The 20,963-nt window shown below is 35.0% G+C and overlaps 1 protein-coding gene across 3 annotated transcripts in view; it reads right to left on the bottom strand.

Moving 5' to 3' along the window:
* Nucleotides 1-20,963, bottom strand: part of LOC138140199 (delta and Notch-like epidermal growth factor-related receptor) — a 59,133-nt gene that overhangs the window by 19,301 nt on the left and 18,869 nt on the right. The window contains exons 1-4 of one of the 3 annotated variants that reach the window (XM_069061018.1): nt 17,830-17,968; nt 7,041-7,291; nt 1,862-2,031; nt 796-914 (exon numbers count right to left, since the gene is read on the bottom strand). In XM_069061018.1, coding sequence (XP_068917119.1) covers nt 796-914; nt 1,862-2,031; nt 7,041-7,291; nt 17,830-17,892 — 603 coding nt within the window. In that variant the 5' untranslated portion in view covers nt 17,893-17,968. Of the gene's footprint in view, nt 1-795; nt 915-1,861; nt 2,032-7,040; nt 7,295-17,829; nt 17,969-20,963 lie in introns of those variants that run through there. The other 2 variants (XM_069061017.1, XM_069061016.1) reach the window with 2 other exon arrangements.

The raw sequence follows: 20,963 nt of genomic DNA, 5'->3' as shown, positions 1-20,963 counted from the left end.
ACATCTCGCTTAGGAATTGAGACAGGAAGATGAGTCTTTCACTATTGTATTCCTCACTTAAAAATGTGAAGGACTCTGTACGTAATCTAGTGTGTTGGGCGACCCAAAAAGCAAATAAACAACAACAACAACAAAATTTGGATCGGTGGAATTAATGTGACAACGAGGAGAGAGATCTTGATTAAAACCGAGAGCAATGGGGAGAAGGGTGAATCTAATGCAATATCTGTTGTTTCTAGAGCGGTGATCACATCTTTCAGCACTTTCGCCCCAGCGATGCGCTCAATGAATTCTGATGGTGCGATATTAGGTTTCATATACCTACTGTTATTAGAAATAATTCCAGCTATCACCACAAATCTACCAAAAAATCCAAGGTGAGACAGTAAATTTGAGAAGTTTAGCAAAAAGCATACAAGTCACGTGCCAAAGTATAGATCGAACACAAGTGGCGCTTAATATATAGCCTCCATCGGGGGAAGTGTTTGGAGGGATTTAATAAAACGTCAGAATTCTCGCGGTGACGTAACAATAGAGGGTGATTGCGGAAAGGGGGCTAGGTTTAAAGAAAATTTCCCCAAAACGATCCTTTTTCCGGATCGGCGCGATCGACCGGAGTTTCGCGCAACACCGATTCATCAGGTCTAAGGCTAATTGCCCGTTGATGTCCTCAAGGGTCGTCCCTTCTTATCGTAGGAATTATGTGGCCGACTCGCTATCTCCACCACAAAGAATTATCGACTGCACGCTGGCTATTTATTTGTACAAATCAAGATTAAAACAAGACTTACTTACCATCGAGACGTTGGAATAACAGATGCCTTTGCCGGAACAGTCTTCGTTTTCCCCGCAGTTGTCAGATTTCACGGTGACTTTCAATCGAACACACTGATTTCCCCACAGCTCGGAGACAACTGTAACGAATCGTTCAAATTTATTGCACCACTTCATCAAACCTTTATTAAAGCGCCAAGTCGAGATTTTTATTTGGAAATTTTGACAAACGTAGCGCTTCATTCTCGACAAGGACGCCGCTCCGGATGACCTAAGAAGAAATTACAATCAAATCGGAATGTGCAAGTCACACATGAGCATTCTTGTCCGAGCGAGTGAAAAACGTTCGAGAGGGTTCTTCTTCCACGAGTGTAGTTTTGGCGGAATACTTTTCTCGTAATGAAAACTCCCGTTTTCGAATAAGTGAATTATTCGATGCCTCTCCGTTTCCATTAAACTGTATGAAAGCCGATCATCACCTTGGAGAGCCCGAGTGCACCCTAAATCGGTTTATCGACGAGCAAATAAATAGAAAACCAAAATGTTACAATGTTCGCTTTACGCCGGTTGACACCTCCGAGCTTTCAGTTTTTCCGGGAGAGTTTCCAACACTCGAAACAAGGCCTTATCGGGAAGAAACAGTTTGCGTTCAATTGTGTGTAATTGTGGGGACTGCTCGGTTCACGGAGGTAAACATGAGAGACCCACCCCGGGGTTTCGCTCGCCTGAATTATAGACCATTAACTGGTAGAAAATGGTTGATAATTAACTCAGAGCGATATTGCAAATAATTAGATTTGTGAAAATTTCGCTGACTTAATTATAAGTTTTTCAGCATTATTAAGTTAGGAGATGATTGGTGTTAAAATTTGACGCGTCAGGGTCGTTAAGACTTAACGAAGTTACGATCAAATATTTCGAGCGCCTTCAAATAAAATTCGTTTGTGCAGTTGAGCATTTGGAAGAATTCTTTTTGGATTTAGAAGTGAAGAGGTGTATGTAGCGGTTCGGCTGTCGTCGTCGGAGATTAGAAACAGTGCTTTGTACTCGTAAGTGAAGGGTAAAGTAATGATTCCCTTCGACTTACCAATAAGAAGATTGATACCCAACGTTAAATCCTTGTCGTACAACGTAACGACTTTCTGGTTATCCACTTTTAAGGGAGTAATGTCTAGTAAAATTCCTTCGGTGACATCGCAATGGTCGTGTCCGGTCCTGGTCACTTGATAAACGGCCGTGGTTGGTTCATGCATTAACCTATAAAAAAGAGAAAAACACTATTGTTTCCCTATGAAATTGTAAAATAGTAGAAGTTGAGCTTAAATACGGGCCCCGTGAGGCTTCTGAGTCTATAAAGTAAGACAAAGTTGGAGGTTTATTGCAGCAGAAACTTTTATTAACTAAAAAGGTTTATCCGGATGAAACCGGGCAATATCATAGTAAAATATTCAAGAAAGTAATGAATGCAATTGCCCGGCCCGAATTACAACGGTGTTTCGGTGAAATTTACTAGTTGTTCCGCGGCGAAGAAAAATATTTAACATGAGTTCACCCCGAAGCTCGACTGACCTTTTAACGGCATTACCCTTGGGGCATCCGCCGTATTGCAAGCCCTTCTATCATAAAGTAGAAACAATCCTCCCGAGAATTGGTTTACGATAATGAAGGTGATATATAGTAGTGAAGCCATTTTCCAGTTCGTTTACAGTGTGTATCTCGTTACCGAGTGCACAAAGCGAGTCAAAAATTCGGTTAAAACCCCTTCAGGAAAGGAGAGACGCAAGTGTCGATTTATTTACAGTCGCAAACAACGAGAAAAATATCGCGACAATATTGGCGCGGAATCGCATCGACGAGAGTCTGGAAGACTCTCCCAACTCTCCCTGAATGATGCCCTCGGATACCTGCGACCGGAATTTCCTCATTCTTTCCGCAACGAGTTTGCCAATTCTCACATAAATTTATGGATTCGGAGAGTCACTTCAAAAATATTTTTACTTTATAATCCAATAAATTTGATAAAAAAGGGGGCGCATCGAGATGGAAAAACTTCCATTTCATTATTTATTTCGTCCTGTGTGTATAATGGGAGGGAATGTGGCGAACGTGGTGCGAGTCCTAGGAGGCAACACATTAAAGACGCTCCCTTCGGTGCAATTAGCACCACAAACTCTCCAAGTTTCATCCCTTTTGTACGAAAAAATACGAATTAGTCAAGTTTAATGATTAAATTTGAATTATTAAAATTTTCTCCCCCACACCGACAATACACATCTGAAGTCGGTGCGACTTCTTGCATAATTGTGAAGTGTGCAGGTGCGAAGGGTGCCCGATAAAATCTCACACCGTGAAATGGCTCAAAATCGAAAATGTATTTTTCGAAAATTTAGAAAGTGAATTCGTAGACGAACTGCAACCGAGGCTTGTTTCGATGCAACTTGGCAGTCAAGTGCAGAATAGAGATAACCCCGGTGAAGCTGAAAGAAATCAATAAATGTATTTGCTAAGATCCAGATTTTCGCGAACACAATTCCTTATCGTATTTCATGTGAAATAAAGGGGCGCCTTATCCGGAAGTGCTAAATAAATAAATTATGTTCCACGAAGTGTGTCATGTGTCGTGAAGCTATTACACCTACAATTTTCGCATCGTACTTTCGGGGACTTATATTCTAACTTTTCTTGACAAAATTATATGGGAGGAAAAACAGCATCACATGCATATTTCATCTTTATTGCCTGAAACTTTTGAACGATAAGACCGAAAAATCCGTAAAACGAAACCGCTAAACTTAATACTAGGACTTTATTTTTGACGAATAAATTTAAATAGAGATGCACTAGTTTAAAGTCTGTTTTTTTTTATAATCAATTGTCAAAGTGTTGTCAGGTTGGCAGACAATTCGAAACAGTGAATTTTATAAATCACGTTTGAAACACTGACTTTTGAAATTGTCACCGATTGTCACATTTGACAATTTAAATTTAAATTAAACACTCATAAACATATGCAACATAACCTCAATAATGATCTAGGGGAAATCTAGGGTGGAATTGAGATAGAACTGGACCAAATGTCAATGATTTTTATTTTTAATATAGAGTTTGGTATTTTTCTTGTTTTTTTTGGCACTGACAATTGATTATTAAAAAAAACGGACTATACTGGCAATAACTCGATTAATCGTTTTCGTTCACGAACGAAAGTTGTCACGATAGTGTCCAAATTTTAGCGTCTTCTAACTAAATTATTAAATAATAATGTGATAAAATGTAAAGCTTTTTCAAAGGGAAAATCAATATAAATACTGTCTTTGGGCTGTACCATTTTTAATAAAACTTTTAATATTTCAGTTGTTTACCAAGGCCGAAAACGAGACAGTAAGAAAAAGGTAAAAATAAATTAACAACGAATTTGCAACTTCTTTCAAACGTCTGTTTTGTGTGACGTCTTCATTTCATTTTTTTGTGCTTTACTTTACGTGTATATTTACACATGCTTATTTACATAATAAACAAATTGCTTGGAAGTGCTTTCAGTCTCCTATATTAATGTTGAAATTAATCTGAAATTAAATATTAATTAATGCATATTTTTAAGTGAAATATAAAATTTGGAGCTCTCTTAAAGAGAGAGAAAAAAAAAGAATTATGTATTTAGTTCGACAAAAGCGTTTTTGTTGAGTCCACCTTAGCAAAAAATGTGATATTTCAGTTGTTTGCAGCATCCAAGCCAAAAACAAGTTTGTTTGTTATGGCGAGGTAACAATAAATAAATAAAAATGAATTTATTTACGAGTTCATGGCTCGTGTCCATATTGAGGACATTTTGTAGCGTAATGCGGACACACAAATTAATAAAAATATCTGGAGCACAGATGTAACTACGTGTAAAACTACAACAAAAATAAAAATTCGTAATTTAATTCGTGGGCGACTAAAACATGGTTTCTGACTGGTTTCAGTCTAAAAAAACAATCGTCAAACAAAATGTGGAAAAGTTTTTTACTACTACATGTGTCTCTTGGATTGTTTACATCATTTTCACAAAACTTTAAGGAACGAAAACGCAACTGTTGCAATTTTATTAGAGAAGTTTTGAGTATTTCTCAATATTGCGATCTCAGCAATTTATTTTATTTTAATTTTACCAAAAAATGTAATGTTCGAAAATCGTTAAAGAATACGATCGTTTCTGCATTTTCCTGCTTTATACTGATGAGTTTTACACAAAAATGCAACCATTAAAAGTCGAAAAAAGCATTTTAAATAGCAGATTAGGATTGTGTCACGTGTCGCCATCTACAGAATGTTTTACAAGTGATAATGAACCCGACGGAATTGAAAATGCAACCCACAATACATTTGCAAACCCGGAAAATATTCAGGTTTGTTTTGCAAATGTATTGTGGGTTGCATTTTCAATTCCGTCGGGCTCATTATCATTAGTGAAATACTCTGTATATGATCTGTGTAATTAAAAACCTAGGAGTTGTATTTATTTTTTATTAATAACAATGACACATTCACAAGATTGCCCTGTTTACAAATATGTGTATCGCGAAAGGTGAATCTAATTTACTACGAACCAAAAATGCAAAAACTGTACAATTTTTTTTTACAAATATACCCGAATGTGATTGATACATATTTTTAAAAAAGAATTTGTGTAATCTCACAAGTATCCAAGCGTACACCACCATTTTTTTTTAATTAGGAACTTACTCATATTATCTAAAAAAATCAAAACAGGACGGACCGCTGTGTACAAATTTAGGTTCCCATAGAAATAAATTTAAATATAACACTTTAACAAAAAATTTTTCTATCGTCGTCTGATGATGACAGCTTCGCTATCGAAACAAAGTTTCATAATAAAATGTGGAAATTAATAGAGTGTTGTAGGTGACACCAAGTGGCCTATTAAATATCATTTGAATAAATTTAAAGTTTTGTTTTAGTTTATTTTCGAATTTCCAACGGGATCAGGATGAAACAGTTGCAGTAAAAATAATCATCTGTCCAAATCTTACTATTATCGAAATATATTCAGACAACACTTTTTGCATCATTTAGAGAATGTGATAACGGACATAATTTTTTGAAACTATCAAGATCGCACAAAACAACGAACCGGATGAATGCTTCAAAAAAGAAATATTTTTCGATCCGAGTGAAACGTTTATCATTTTTAAGTAATCGTCCGCGAAGGGAAAAGCGAAAAATCAAATCGAATTGTTTTATTCAGGCAATTAAATGAAAACGTCTCGGTTTGAGCCGTTTCGCAGCATGAAAATGTATCGCTCATGTAGTATTTTCTGCAAGGTATATTTAAAAATAATTTTAACTGGACTCCCGGGGCCCGCTTATTGCCTTCACGGTCTGAATTGTAATTTATGACTATTGCATGTATCGGTGGTTGCTTCACGGGCAACATTTTAAGCGCCACCTATGCGCAATCGGTGCGACTTCCGCAGTCTAGCTCCCCAAATATTAAATCGAGTCGAAATTTGAAATTACGGTACATAAAACTCAATGTGATACGATAAAAAATTAGAGCATTTATCAATCTGAAAATGTGATGCAGTAAATAAGAATAACGTCATTTCTTGTTTGTGCAGTGAGTGAATTTATTACGTTTTATGCGATATGGTGCCAAGGGGGGTTGAAATGCTCCGACGCATTACTGCCGCTAGTCTCTTGCTATGAAAATGAAAACATAAACAAAGAGGATACGGCGAGAATGAAAGTGCTTCTTTACTACCACTTTTTATTCCTCTCCTAATACATCGCCTTAAATTTTGAACAATTGGACTGCAAGTTTATTAATTTCGCGCAATTGGCCTGATAAGCACCGTTTCCCCTTTGGAGATGTACGAAGGAAAAATTTAATTTTTGCCCGACTTTGCTGCTGCTGACAAATAAACGCTTCGGGGTTCGAGGAGCGCAGGTGTGTCAAAATTAAACGGCAACCATTCCAAAACCTGCACAAATTTTGACAAAAATGACCGAATAAAAATTTCATCTCAAATTTGTTGGATTTTTACAATACGTTTTCCGTTCATAAATTATGTAAAAATTGACAGGCCGACATGTTATTTGTTTCATATCTCTCCGGAAGAAATGTAAATGTCGCAGACAATTTTCTACGAAACTAATATTTTAACGCACTTTCCAAAATATATTTTATCGAAGTTTTCGTATTGTTGTGTTGTCGGCCAATTTCCGAGATTGTGTCCCTTTGTTGACGCACCCTTTGTCCTTACCTGTCCGAAATGTGGTCAGTGTCGTTGCTCTGGTTCATAATTGCATTATGATGGATGAGATGAGAATCATCAATTCTTACTAAGAGAACGTCGCCGCTCTGGATCTCGATTGACCCATCCCAGCTCAACGTTCGAGGATGAGGGCAATTCGGTGTAGATGTTTCAGTAGCATTCAGTACACTTGGTTCAGTCGAATTCCCTTGACCCAACTTCTTAGATCCCAACGACGTTTGAGAGCACTCCGTCGGGACCTGCTTCAAGGACGAGTATTAAATTCGACTCTTTTCAACCGTCAACTAATTCTAATTAAATCATTAACAACCACGTCAGCCGCAACAAATTTATAAGTGTTGCACAAGACCCCATAACCAATCGTAACTTAACCCTAATAAACAAAGATGCCGGAGAGAGATAGCTTATCTTAGGCTATTCGGGAACGTGGACGCCCTTTTTGCTCTACATAATGATTATGCGAGGGAGGCTTTTCGCAATATGTTTGATGGAATGTCTTGGTTTGGTGTTTTTCCAGTAGGTGTTTTCATCGCCGGATCGGTTTTTAGCGCTTATGCCCATCTAATGACTTTACCGCCCAAAAAACAAACCTTTACAACTGACGATACACCTTCACCATCCCTAATGACACAAAAAGTCCTTTTAGACTTTAGAGGATGCTTGAATTTTAAGTATGTAGCGATTTATATTTGTTGGGAGTTGCTAATGAAAATTGAGCAATAAAATGTAAAGTGTACAAAAAAGTATGCATGAAAAGGTTAAAATTGAGTGGAAACGAGTAATAAAATTATTCTGGGAGAATAGTCGAGGTGGTGGAGATCGGGAAAGGAAGTGGATAATGAAAGTAAGAATTTGAAAGTATCGAACTCGCGACAAACAAATGCAGGGAATTAGAAAAACCAGATAAGGATGGAAAAAAAGTGTTAACAGAGACGACCGACGGTATTAAATGGATGAGGGTGAGGTGTCAGAAAACAAGGGTGAAAGAGGAGGAGGAGAAAGAGGATCGCAGTTTTAATTCAATTATTTGTGTTGTTGAGTTTTTTCAATTACAGTTACCATTACCATTAGAATAATCGATGTTGATAATGTAGGTGTCTGTATTCGTCGTTGCGGTAAAGTTTTCGTGCGGGCGTAGTTTCGTACGATTTGGCATGATTCGCGATGCGGCAGAGCAATAAAATAGTTAGAAAATGTTTAACCGCGGAAGTGGGTCGAAAGTTGTCCGTATCTGGTGTTAAAATCAAAAAGGAATTTTGCGCATTGGAGCAGGGGTCGTCGTCCGGAATTTGTGTTTCATTGAAATTCCTGTTGAAGGGCACTTGTGAGTGGCCAGTTTTTATAGTGTGCCTTAATAGCGGCTTTAAAATTGAGAATATAAAGTGATGGGTCGGAGCGACGGAGAGCGTCGCATTTGGAGTCTTGCATGCGGCCATCCGTGAAGCGTAAAACGTTAGCGGCCACTCGGCCGAGATCAGTGGTGATTTTGGCCGTGAACGATATGTGATGGAAAATAGTTCCGACCAATCAATATGGCTAAGGACAAAGTTACGCGCCTAAAGAAAAACACAATAAACAATAAATCACCTTTCGCTCGTTAACTTCGGCCATCGCCGATAAGTTTGCTATTTGGAAAATGATCGTTTGCCTTCTTCTTTCTTCTTCCCCTTGCCGTTCGAAGTTTCCGTCGTCGGTTCGGATTGCGCACTTGCATGTTTTATTAATTAACCAAAAACCGCCGCCGTTACGAGACATAACCGTACAAGCGGCTCGATATCAACTGAAAACTTAATAGCATTGTTTGTCAAAATTAATACAAACCAACTATTTCACACCCCGGACTAATTTATACCGACGATGAATATCTATAGTTATGCGGAAAGTTTACCTGGGCCTTAAATTATACATCAATTATACAACACTATTAGCTTACACGCCGGAAAGTCTGGTGCAATATATGCTAAGCCCTCGGCACTTGTTCTGCGTTATGCTCTTGCTGCTTACTAAATACGTTCTCCTATTTTTACTTTAATACCCCATTTCTTTCCCATTATGTGCTTTACCTAGGCTTCATTATGCGAGCTTATAATTACACACGATTCTACACGTGCCGTTACTATTTCAAATCTACCACTCGAAAGCCACATTTACCTTTTCAAAGAGAAACCAAACATGTTAACGAACTGACGCAGCTTCGGTTGCAATCATGTTCGCAATTATGATGCATCATCAGATCACCAAATATTCCTAGTTCCATCGTATTTTTGCAACTTTCCCTTTAAAATTTACCTTGTTGGTTTCTGTCACTTTTATGTTACTTTGCTTCGCCTTGTCGATTTTTTGCGGACTTACAGTACAAGTGATCAAAAAGTAAACAAATCAAAAGTGCTACCTCATCTTTTGTTTTATCGAAACATTTGTCTTGGTTTCAATCGTAGCATAATTATACTTGCTATCGTTTTATTGGTTGCCTATCCCTCGAAAAATCTATTATTAATTCATTAATTATTAATAATTAATGCTTTTATAAAATCATATTTTATAAAACGTACACCAATGCCGTTTCCTTGTTTTAAACCATCTTTCCTAGAGGTTCCTTCGCATTGGCGTGCATTTTATAAAATATGATATAGAGGTGTATTTTTAAAATGTCATTTTACTTTTTGACATAGAATTTTTTAATATTTTTTCCGAGTTCTACATGAAGCCAGTAGCTCGTGGTTAAAATTTGTCCACGCATTTCAATAACACCCTGTATAACGCAAAACTGAATGCACGTGATTTTTCCAAATGGTCTGAAGATCCTAAGGTTTTAATATCCTGATGTATGTCGATTTCACCCTGTATATTAACTGAATTGATATTGAAATTGACATTAAACTAAGTAGTTATTAAAATTTTTAAATGAAATGAAATTTGAAGCTTTTTCAAAGACAAAGACAGAATAAATATTTTGTTTAATTAAACAAAGAGGAGACACTTTTGGTTGTGTCCTTTTTAATAAAAAGTTTAATATTTCAGTTGTTTGCAAAAGCGATTCGAAAACAAGTCTGTTTGTAACAAAGGGGTAAAAATAAATAAATAATAATGAATTCGTTACTTCTTTGAAACATCTCGCACGTGTTTTGTGGAATATTTGTTCTTTCTTTCGTTTTATTTTTTATTTAATTTACGTACACTTATTTACGCACGACGTAAAGTTAACGCTGAAATCAAAAATAAATTAAATATTAATTTCTATTTTTAAATATGATGAAATTCGGAGCAAAAGTACGGATAAATACCTTGTTTAATTTAACAAAAGACCTTTTCCGTTGTGTTCTTCATAATTAAAATTTTCATATCTCACTTGCACATAAAAAATTAATCAAAAATAAGTCTGTCTGTAGTTGAAATGTGAAAGTAAATACATAAAAAACAATAAATTCATGTAAGAGTTTACAGCCCCCGTTCAAAACAGGGAGTTTAAAATAAGCATACGAAAAATGACAAAATTCTACCAATGTAAATGTGTAAAAATAGAAAGACAACAAGAATTGATACATATTTTAATTTTTGAATCACTACGGAACAAATCTTTTGATATATGTATTTCAGTTTAAAGGGAGCGAACGTCAAACAAGATGTAGAAAGTTTTTTACTATATCTCTTGGAATGTTTACTCCATTTTCACAAAACTTTGCCAAACAAAAACCAAGCGCACACTCTTTTCTCTTTTATGACGGCTGACTATTAAAATTTTCACTTGGCTTTCAACGAGTTTTTATTTTTTCTGTTACTTTAGACACACGCAAGAACGAACGACAAATGTCAGTCAGTACAATTGAAACATAACCTATAAATTTTGCGCGGCATCAGCTCATCAGCCATCAGCATAACATGAAACGCCAAATTAAGAGAAAAAACATTTATTGAAATGTCAAAATACTTAGACACTTGTCAGTGTCTAAGGTGCAACGGAAAACAAAGAATGATCCATAGCCAACCCTAAGTGAAAATTTTAATAGTTATAATTACATATAACACATTTATTAGAAATCACAAACACATTTATTTGACTTGAGTTAATTTAATAAAAAAGAGATTTCATATAGCAGCTTTGTACTTATTTATAAATACATATATACAGGGTCATTCACGTAAATAAAACATAGTCGGCTTCTCATCAAAGTACTTGGATTCCTGATTTAATTTTTAAGTTCCAAAACACAATGAATGCTTTGTAAAATGTATTTTGGGTTGCATTTTTACCTGGTCAGGCTCGTCATCTTAAGTGAATAACCCTGTAGTTATCGATGCGGAATGAATACATAATTAAAACTCTTATATTCACTACAGTTACAAACCTAAATTGAAGTAGGTATGTATTTAGGAAACAGTTTCCTATTAATTAATCCACAATCAAATGGCGCAATTTTTATTACAAATGTGTAACATGTAGTTCGGATAAATTCTGTTAAATTCGGATAAATTCCAGGAACAAGGTTGAAATAATTTTGCCGTATTCAAATCGTCAATACCCGTGATCTTTATATCGTCAGACGAAAATTCAGGCACCATTCTTGACAAACTAAAAAAAATATGTCGAACACAGAGAGACATCCGCAATTGGAGTGTGAAAGAAAGAACTGAACCTGTAGCACCTTTATTCGGATATTCGCCTTATCCATTTTTTAAATCCACAGTGCTTTGTTTTTCAGTAAAACGAAAAAATACACCATGTTGTGGTCATGTCCGTTTATAAGATGCTTAAGTACAAAGAAATCGAACGCGTGAATACATCTTGTTTATCTTTTCGACGTAAAAAGATTAACAACTACAAAAGAAACATCTTTTTTTAATTCATACCTCTGTGGACTATATTTGCTTTGAGGAATTTGATTTGCAGTATTTGGACATGAGAAAGATTCGGTTATTGCCGAAAATAAAAAAAATCTATGCAGGGTGTTATTGAAATGCGTGACCAAATTTTAACCACGAGCTACTGGCTTCATGTAGAACTCGGAAAAAATATTTAAAAAATCTTGTCAAAAAATAAATTGACATTTAATTTTTGAGCTACAATTTTTTTTAATTGCTTTAATTGTTCCACAACCTCGTAGGTAAAATTTCGGCACATTTTTAAATACACCCTGTATACCTATCATATTTTATAAAATGTGCGCCAATGTGAAGTAACTTCTAGGAAATATCCTTTAAAACAAGGAAACCGCAATTTAAAAAAATTCTAGCTCAAAAAATAAATGTGATTTTATTTTTGACATAGAATTTTTTAAATATTTTTTCCGAGTTCTACATGAAGCCAGTAGCTCGTGGTTAAAATTTGGTCACACATTTCAATAACACCCTGTATATTTTGTAATTTTCGTTTAGGAAAAAATGCGAACCCATTGTTGAGAGAAATATGAAGAGAAAATGGCCTAGGGATGAATTTGTTAATTAAAAGAGTAACCAATTTAAGGTGCACGTGACCCAATGTGGTTCATTTGAAGCAATTATTGACGAAGTGTCGAACTAGGAAGCAACTGTTAAAGCTATCGATGAGCGAAACTAATTAGCGAAAGTAAAGGGTTTAGCAAAATAAGAACAATAGCGGCGTTAATAATGGAAGTGTTCCTCTTTGTTTTAATGTGATCAACTGCTACCGAAATGATTCTGTTAAAATGCACCAGCCTGTTTCCGGAGCAATTTAAAATCTACACAATGTATACTGCATCCACCCTAAGGTTCGATAACTCCTAAAGACAATAGCCGACTATATCATGGCGTGCGATGTCGTTAAATACTGAATTATTCCTCTTGGACAACTGACAATTAATTTCACGGTAGGTTGAATATCAACGGATTTCATCAATCCAATAGGTCAAATATGAAACTTATTCCATGAATTTTATTAAGAAAACAATTGTGAATTGCGAAAGTCGCATCACCTCATTAAAAGCTCAGGTTGGCACGACCGCATAATTAGTATTGTGCGCGTATGCGCGTGCGCACTTTTTATGCATATAACGAGTATGATCATGTAACAAGAGGAAAGTCTCTGTATTTGTATTTTTTATTTTGTACGAGATCTGAAAGTAGAACATTTATAGAAGTAAAAAAATGTAGCGTTGTCCGTCTCAGCGCAACACACAAAAACAGAACAAATGGACAACAAATAACTAACTGAAAGTAGGTTTTGTTGTCGAGCACGGGACAATAAATCTAATGCGGCATTTAAATTGGGATTTGTAAGGGTGGTGCACGTACTCGTATTAGAACTGGTTAGTTAAAATGTTGTATAAATTTGTCCGGATAAAATACCCGATCGGATCGGGCGATAATTAAACGAGAATGATACCTCGACGGTGACGGGGGCGAAGCAATCAAAACAACAACAATGTATACATTTCCAAAAGAAATATCTGGTCGCAAACCTTTTGTAATAATAATTCCGCCCTTGTCACTTCACTTTTTATTCGCCTTTCTGTGAGCTTGAAGAATAAAGTCGGAATCGTGGTCGGAATATTATATTATTTACTAGAACTTCGGTTCTTGTTCGAACTCGGTTTAAGTTCAATTTCTAAAAGGGGATGTCACAAATCTAATAGACATGTTTGTCACCATAACCGGAGAAAAAATGCCCACGAATCATCTGCATCGCACCCAAACACGAAAACAAATTACATTACCAACACCCTTGAAGTTAAATTGAACTTTGTGGGACAAGAAATCTGCTGGCGACAATTTCATCAAAAAATACATTATAAACCAATACGCGGACGTAAACTTGATAAAAAACGGATTTCTTCAAAGGCGAAGTCGACCATGTCATCCGCGTTTTCAAAAAATCGACCAACCTTTGTCGATCTATTAACAAATAAGGCAACGAAAACTTCTCAAACGCAACGAGTACTTTTACAGAAACTGCTGCTCAAACTGTTCGTTACACTACATTTCGTCTCGTAGCAGAAATAGTTTTTACGAACTTTCGCACTGAAAGAGCACAATAAAAACACAATGTTATCAATAATTTAGATTACAGTTAACCTGTAAAGAGACTTTTAAAATTTCAACGAAACTACTCCGTCTGAAGAACAAAAAAGGAATTATAAATTTCAACTTGGTTCATCAAACATTTAAAAACACTCTGTTTCCTTTTAATGCAACTGTTTAGAATAAGTGACAATAATTCTAAAAATTTATCACCGATTTGTCATCTTGGACGAAGACAAGTTTGAGTAAATTCGTAAATATGAAATGTCAGTATAATTTGTTGTGCGGTTCTGGGAATTAAAATCACCAATTATGCTAATCAGGAAAATGTGAATGTGCACTTCACGACAAGAAAACACATTCAAGATTCTATTCCTGAAGCTTCCTCAGACGCTGAAGTTCGGTGAACTGAAAAAGTAAAAGATCAAAAGTACTACCTTGGAAGTCGTAACTAACGATCTTTAGTAAAATTTTTAAGCATAAGAAATACACTTCTAGACAAAATTAAAGGACCACCATAAAAATTAATAACAGTCTCATTGATCAGTTAAGTGTACAAAAAAAAAAACAAATCAGAGCAGGCGTTGCAAATTATCGATCAGGTCGTAGCGCAAATGCTACTTTATAATGAATTTTAGATAATTCTGCATTTTATTATCATTATTATTATTATGTGATAATGGAAAAAAATTATAAAATACATAAGAGCACCATTTTACACTCCTAAGAACGCCACTGGGAAGCAGATTTTTAGATGAAATGTCAAAGAAACGTTAGTTTTAAAGCAACGGTGTTGATGTTAACCTTGAAAAAAAGTTTTCGATTTAGGCAAAGTTTACGGACGTTTCCTGTAATTGTAAGCAACAATTATTCCAGAATAATTAATTAATTAATAATAGATTTTTCGAGAGGTAGGCAACCAATAAAACGACTGTGTATAGCAAGTATACGTATATGTGTACGATTAAGCTAAGAAAGACGTTTCGTTAAAAATCAAAATATGAGGTAGCACTCTTGATTTCCCGCTTTTTAAATATGTAGAATAAATTCGATAAATTATGAATATCACACTTTCAGGTTAGGTTGTTGGCTAAATCCTACCCTCACAAATTTTGTTTAGCTCTGAAACCGGACGTATTTGTATTGAAAAATACAAACTTTTCGTGTTTATTAACTGTGATTAATTCCGACATACATCAAACGTGCGTGTTCAGCCAATCACAGCCCTTGCTTTCATCCACTCAAAAAAGTTTATCGCGATAAAAACGTCCTACTACTCTGTCATCTGTCAAAAGTGATTGTGTTTTTACTGTAGGTATTATAAATAAATAATTAACGTTAAAGTTTGTATTCTGGAATTAATCTTGCCAAAAATAGCAGGACCTAATTTTTTATGTCTGATAAATTTCCCAATTTTCACTTAATAAACAATTTTACTCGTTGATATTTGGGCTAAAGCTTTCGGGTGTAACCAGAATAAAAATGTCTAAATTCAACTTGTAAAATTGTCAAAGCAAAAAGTTTTCGAGAAAATGAAAAATCCGATAAAAAAAATTAGGTCTTGTTATTTTACCTTCCACAAAACTTTTGTTCTCTTGAGAGTCCCATTTGCACAAAGTTCAATAAAAATTTAAGTAGCACTAACTGCAAAACAAAAAAAGTCTTATAATTGATGACAGTCAAAAAAAGTGCGATAATTTAAATATGTAAAGGCGGCCTTACACCAAGGCAACAATTAGCAACATGTTGCCTTCAACATTTTTTAGTAATGTCCGGCAACATTACTAAAAAATGTTGCAGGCAACATGTTGCCAATTGTTGCCTTGGTGTAAGGCCGCCTTAAAGGAAACTAACGATTTACTGTTTCTATTTCTTTTTTACGCTATTTTTTAATTAAAATTTGTTGCCGTATTAATTTGTTGAGTTATTAATAGTTATTTACATTACAAATGCGGTAGGCTACATTTTACAGCGCTAGGTTTTTAGATTGAAGCACGACCGCGCAGCGGGAGTGTTTTAACAAAAACCGAGCGATGCAAAATGCCTACCGCATTAGTAATGTATCGGGCGTTCAAATGAAATCCTGGGCTGAGTAGGCGTTGAAAAAATTAAACCGTTTAGAACAGTGTAAAGATTGAATTTCCCGCCGCACAACAATTGACGGTTTTCAACGCCTTCCCAGACCAGGATTTCATGTGAACGCGCGATATTAATCTTTTTGGCCGACAACTCGTTTTCTCAAATTTGAAATTTGTTGTAACCAATAATTTTGCAAAACCTGTCAAAGACTCACATTTGATTAATAAAATACCAGAAAGTTATCTATTATACCTATAACTGATATGCTTACGATTTATACCACAAGATGGCGCCAACACAATTCACAATTTTGCAGAAGAAAACAATTAAATTATGTTCATTTTCGAAAACTGAACGGATCAATGGTAGCGGTATCTTGTCTTAGTATAAATGGACTTTATTTATGATAAGGTAACAGTTTTTTTGGAGGTCCCTGAAAGCTTAACACTTTCGTTGTATTTTACACACTCCGTGCGGTAAAATGACAGATAGCTTGATTAGTGTGTAAAAATCAAGATACCGTAGCTGTTCAAAATGTGTCATTTAGAGTTGAGGAGGGCAAAAATGACCTTTGGCACAAAGCTTCTGTTTACTATGTTTTTATTTTCTACTGCTTTACGTGAGCTGCGAACAACTGATTTACCTGATCATCTGCTTAATTTATTCTTACAGAAAAAATATTTGCAGATGAAGTTTTTTGTTTGGATTTGAATGTGTTCTTCCGGTTGATCGAAAAATTGTTTTCGGATAATTTGCAACAGTCAATTTGTCTTTTAAAGAACTGTTCTAGCACATACAACAAAGCCAATTAAGAAACAGGGGGATAATTAATTTATACGTAAAAAGTAAATTAATGAATCGAGCTGTCCATCAGACAGCCGTAGACCGATTTCAATCTTGTTTGATCTCATCATTCATCGGAACGGTGTAGTTCCGTGACAGCTGAACTAATTAAATCTCAAATCCAATCTCGATCGAATACTTGTTCAACCATTCCTATTAATATTGTTTACCACATTAATAAAAAAGCTAAATAAATCGGGAGATAAGTCGGCAGGTCAGTTTTGTTTGAGTTGTCAAAATCACCGAGAAAACATCTCAGCCGGTAAATAAGTTCGGATATAAATAAAGGATCGGCAAAAACAAAATAATTAATGAAGTCTGCGAATTCCAGCGAGTAAATCATTCGCAACTTCGAGTGTTAATAATTTTAAATGCTTTAACTAATTTAAACTTATCTAAAGTTATTAACTGATTTTGTGGAGCTGTTTTGGAGTGTTTAGTGGTGTAGGACTTAGTATTTTATTTGAGCGAGGGCACTTGAGGTTCGGTTAATTGTTGGCAGGCTAAAAGAGCGCGACGGTTCAAATTAAGGAAAAGGAGATTGCATAAGAAGAAAATTAGAGTCCTTGTGACAGTTTGGTGTGTTGCGAAACACAATATTTGATTTGTGGTTTCTGTTTCACCCGTTGCATGTCACTAATCGAGTTAACCCAAATGGGAACCGTGGTTTTATTTGTTGTGATTTCAATTTCTTGGAAGGTAATTTAATTGAAACAAATGTCCTTCAGTACTGGGCTTTATTTTATTTGAAATTTAGGGAATGCCGAGGAAATTAAGTACCTAAATTTAGCATGTTCGAGTTAAATTAGCAATTGTTTTCGTTTAATTACCACTGTTATTGTAGGATTTCTAATGAACTTGTAACACCAGGTATACTTACAACCATTTCAAAGCACCCATGTTTCTTAGTATTAACGCAGATTCCAAGTTTCGTGTTGTTCATGGATATCCGGTATTTTATAGGGCTAATTTATGCTACAAGCTCCTGGAATCTTGATGTATGAGGAACAATGTCGACACAGACACTAAAGCCCAACGAAGTTGTATAGTTGCCAGGCTAGTTAATGATTTATGCTAAGCTATATTTAAATTAAATTTCCTGTTTATTGCCCCAAAACCGTTTGCACGAAATAGAATAAATTGCAACTGGCCTTCCAAACATTCCACCAAATATTACCTTAAGGTTTAACAGATAGAGGGGATTTCCTTAAATTATTATTTCAAACATAAATCAGGTTAAATCGCAAGAAAATTTCCTAATTTCCCGGATTTACTCTCCGGAATTAAACGATCCGGTTCGGATCGCCCACAGGAAGATTACTGTATTAAATGGCGGATGGCGCCATCTTAGATATAAATCACAACAATAAAAAACTTTACGAGATTTTTACATGTCATATGGTCGGTAATATCGAGATTACCGAAAGAATCCGGGGTTGTAGGAAATAAAAAACATTTGAGAGGCGATTTCTGAAGGGCAGAGCCTCTCCCATAAATAAGCACCTCTGGGCACCCTACATTATAACGTTCCCCACATACGTTCAGTTTCGCATACCTGCGGTGCAAGCGAAGCTGTTTCTCTTTGTACAAGTTACCAGTCACGTCATGGTCTTCTTCAGGTTTGCTGTTGAAAGAAGTAAATTTTAATTTTGGACGGACGCGGAATTTGGATGAAATGGAACGACAATACCGCCTCCCTTTTCTCACCTGGGGATGTTGATTACGTATTGTTGTTGAAACCATCAAAGATCATGAAACACAATTTGCATTTATAAGGGATAGAGTGGAGAGAAATAATCCACACTAATTTAAAAACACATTAATTGTAACACCCCCGGAATAAACCGGTTTCCCTGCTAAGCTTTCTTTTGCTGGAATCCGAATTAAATTTATTTAATTTAAAAAAGCTCCTAGTCGGTTTATAAATTTACGAAAAATCCACCAAAACACGCTAAATCCATCACCCCCACCGGACTCTCCCGCATTATCGTTTGTTAGAAATGGGATAGAAGAAAATTTGTGGAAACACGAGACTAAAAAGAGCAGTTGAAACAAACCTCATTAAATGAAATATTAATAACCATAGACAGAAATGTAGTCCCCACTACAGAGAAAACTGATTAAGTTACGTTTTTAAAAAGCAAGCTTGCCTCGAATATCTGCCCCAGCATACAATATGATGAAAAGCTACTCAAAGGAATACGTAAATATTATATCACACACGAAGAACCTCCGTTATATCCAATTAATATTTAATGGCACAAATAGCACAGCATAACGAAAACAATAAGTAATGAATAAATTATAGCATCACACGTGTAGCGTAAACACCTGACGGCACTTTCAAATATAAAATTATTCTTTCCTTCCGCGTAAAATATAAAAATTCAGTATTTTTTAAAATGTCAACAGAACTTACCACCCGGAGCCACTCGTGTGGCTACAAATTTCTTTTCTATGTGGTTATTTAAAATAGAGGGTTTACTTTAATAGACCAAACACTTCAGGAGAGTTACGACAGAGAATTCGCGTTGAAATTGAACAAAGCAGCCCTGACATTATTGAGCGCGGTGTACAGTGTTTACACTTCTGTGTGAGTTGCCGGGGGGGTAATTTCAACATTTGCGTTACATTTTATTGTTAACCTTACATGTTTGTTTGTTTTTGTTTGAGGTCAATTAAAATTTTTACATTAAAAATTAGGTAAATTAAATTTTTCAAGTAAAATTTGTTATTTTCTCAAAAAAATTGTCATGTAAGGTAACAATTTTTTTAATTCATGGTTTACGTAGTAGGAAGATCTATCAGAAAGAGAAGAAAAAAGTGGGGGACGTCATGGCTCAAAAATGGATGACGTCATGAACAAGTGAAGCAACTTAAAATAAGCATTATGAGAAATCAAAATTGACCGTTTCAATGTTTTCGTCAAGTCATTTGTTTTGAAATTACTGAATTAATTCCATAAGTAATTTCCACACTGTATTATGTTAAACGTATAATCAACATTAGAAATTTTATTTTCCTTTTTAGTGAACCTCGGATATAGTGAACCAGTTTTTCAAGTTCACTATATCCGGACGCTACTGTATTTATGAATTTTGAAACGGTAATGTCAAATAGGCAGTTGTAAATCTAACCCCAAACTTCTAAATGACCTATAAGAAATATGCTTTAAAACAAGGAAACCGCATTGATATACGTTTTATAAAATATGATATACAGGGTGTATTTTTAAAATGTGCCGAAATTTTACCTACGAGGTTGTGAGACAACGTAGAAGACTAAAAGCAATGAAAAAAAATCATACCTCAAAAATTAAATGTCGTTTTATTTTTTGACATAAAATTTTTTTAATATTTTTTCTGAGTTCTACATGAAGCCAGTAGCTCGTGGTTAAAATATCTGTACAACTTTCAATAACACCCTGTATAATGTACGGTAATTAAATGTTGTTAAATGCGAATGATTTACATTTGTACCGAGCTTAAATTGTACGAAATGTGACCCCAATTAATTAAGTTTGCTTACAATAACACATTTAGGATGATTGTTCGTTAGATAAATAAAATTAAGAGATATATCGGCTTTCTGTAAAACATTCTATTTTCCATTTAATCTAAGGTTTTAACGTACTTTTATTTAATTATAACTTATTAGTGTTAAGCCAGTAACTTGTAGTAATAACCTAAGCGTGAATTTTTGTATAAAAGAACTGTTAAAAATAAAATTCTTTGATTTGTAAAATAAACATTAAAAAAATGGAAAATCATAGTTGACCGATGATTTTGAAATTTGGTGTAGATGTTCATTCTAAACAACTTTTCTTAATAACTTTTTGTCGTACTTGCCACATAAAACGCACTTTACTCTACCAAAAAATCGTTTTTTTTTAAATTTCCAACGCATACTTGATTTTTCAAAACTAAAATTATATTCGAATGTTTAACCAAGCAGGGCTGAACCCCAGAAAATGAAAATTTTAATCGAGAGTTTTTTATCTTTTACAAGTTGTTT

The sequence above is a fragment of the Tenebrio molitor genome, chromosome X (assembly GCF_963966145.1).
Source record: "Tenebrio molitor chromosome X, icTenMoli1.1, whole genome shotgun sequence".
NCBI classification, from domain to species: Eukaryota; Metazoa; Arthropoda; class Insecta; order Coleoptera; family Tenebrionidae; genus Tenebrio; species Tenebrio molitor.
This window is presented reverse-complemented; position numbering and strand designations above follow the sequence as displayed.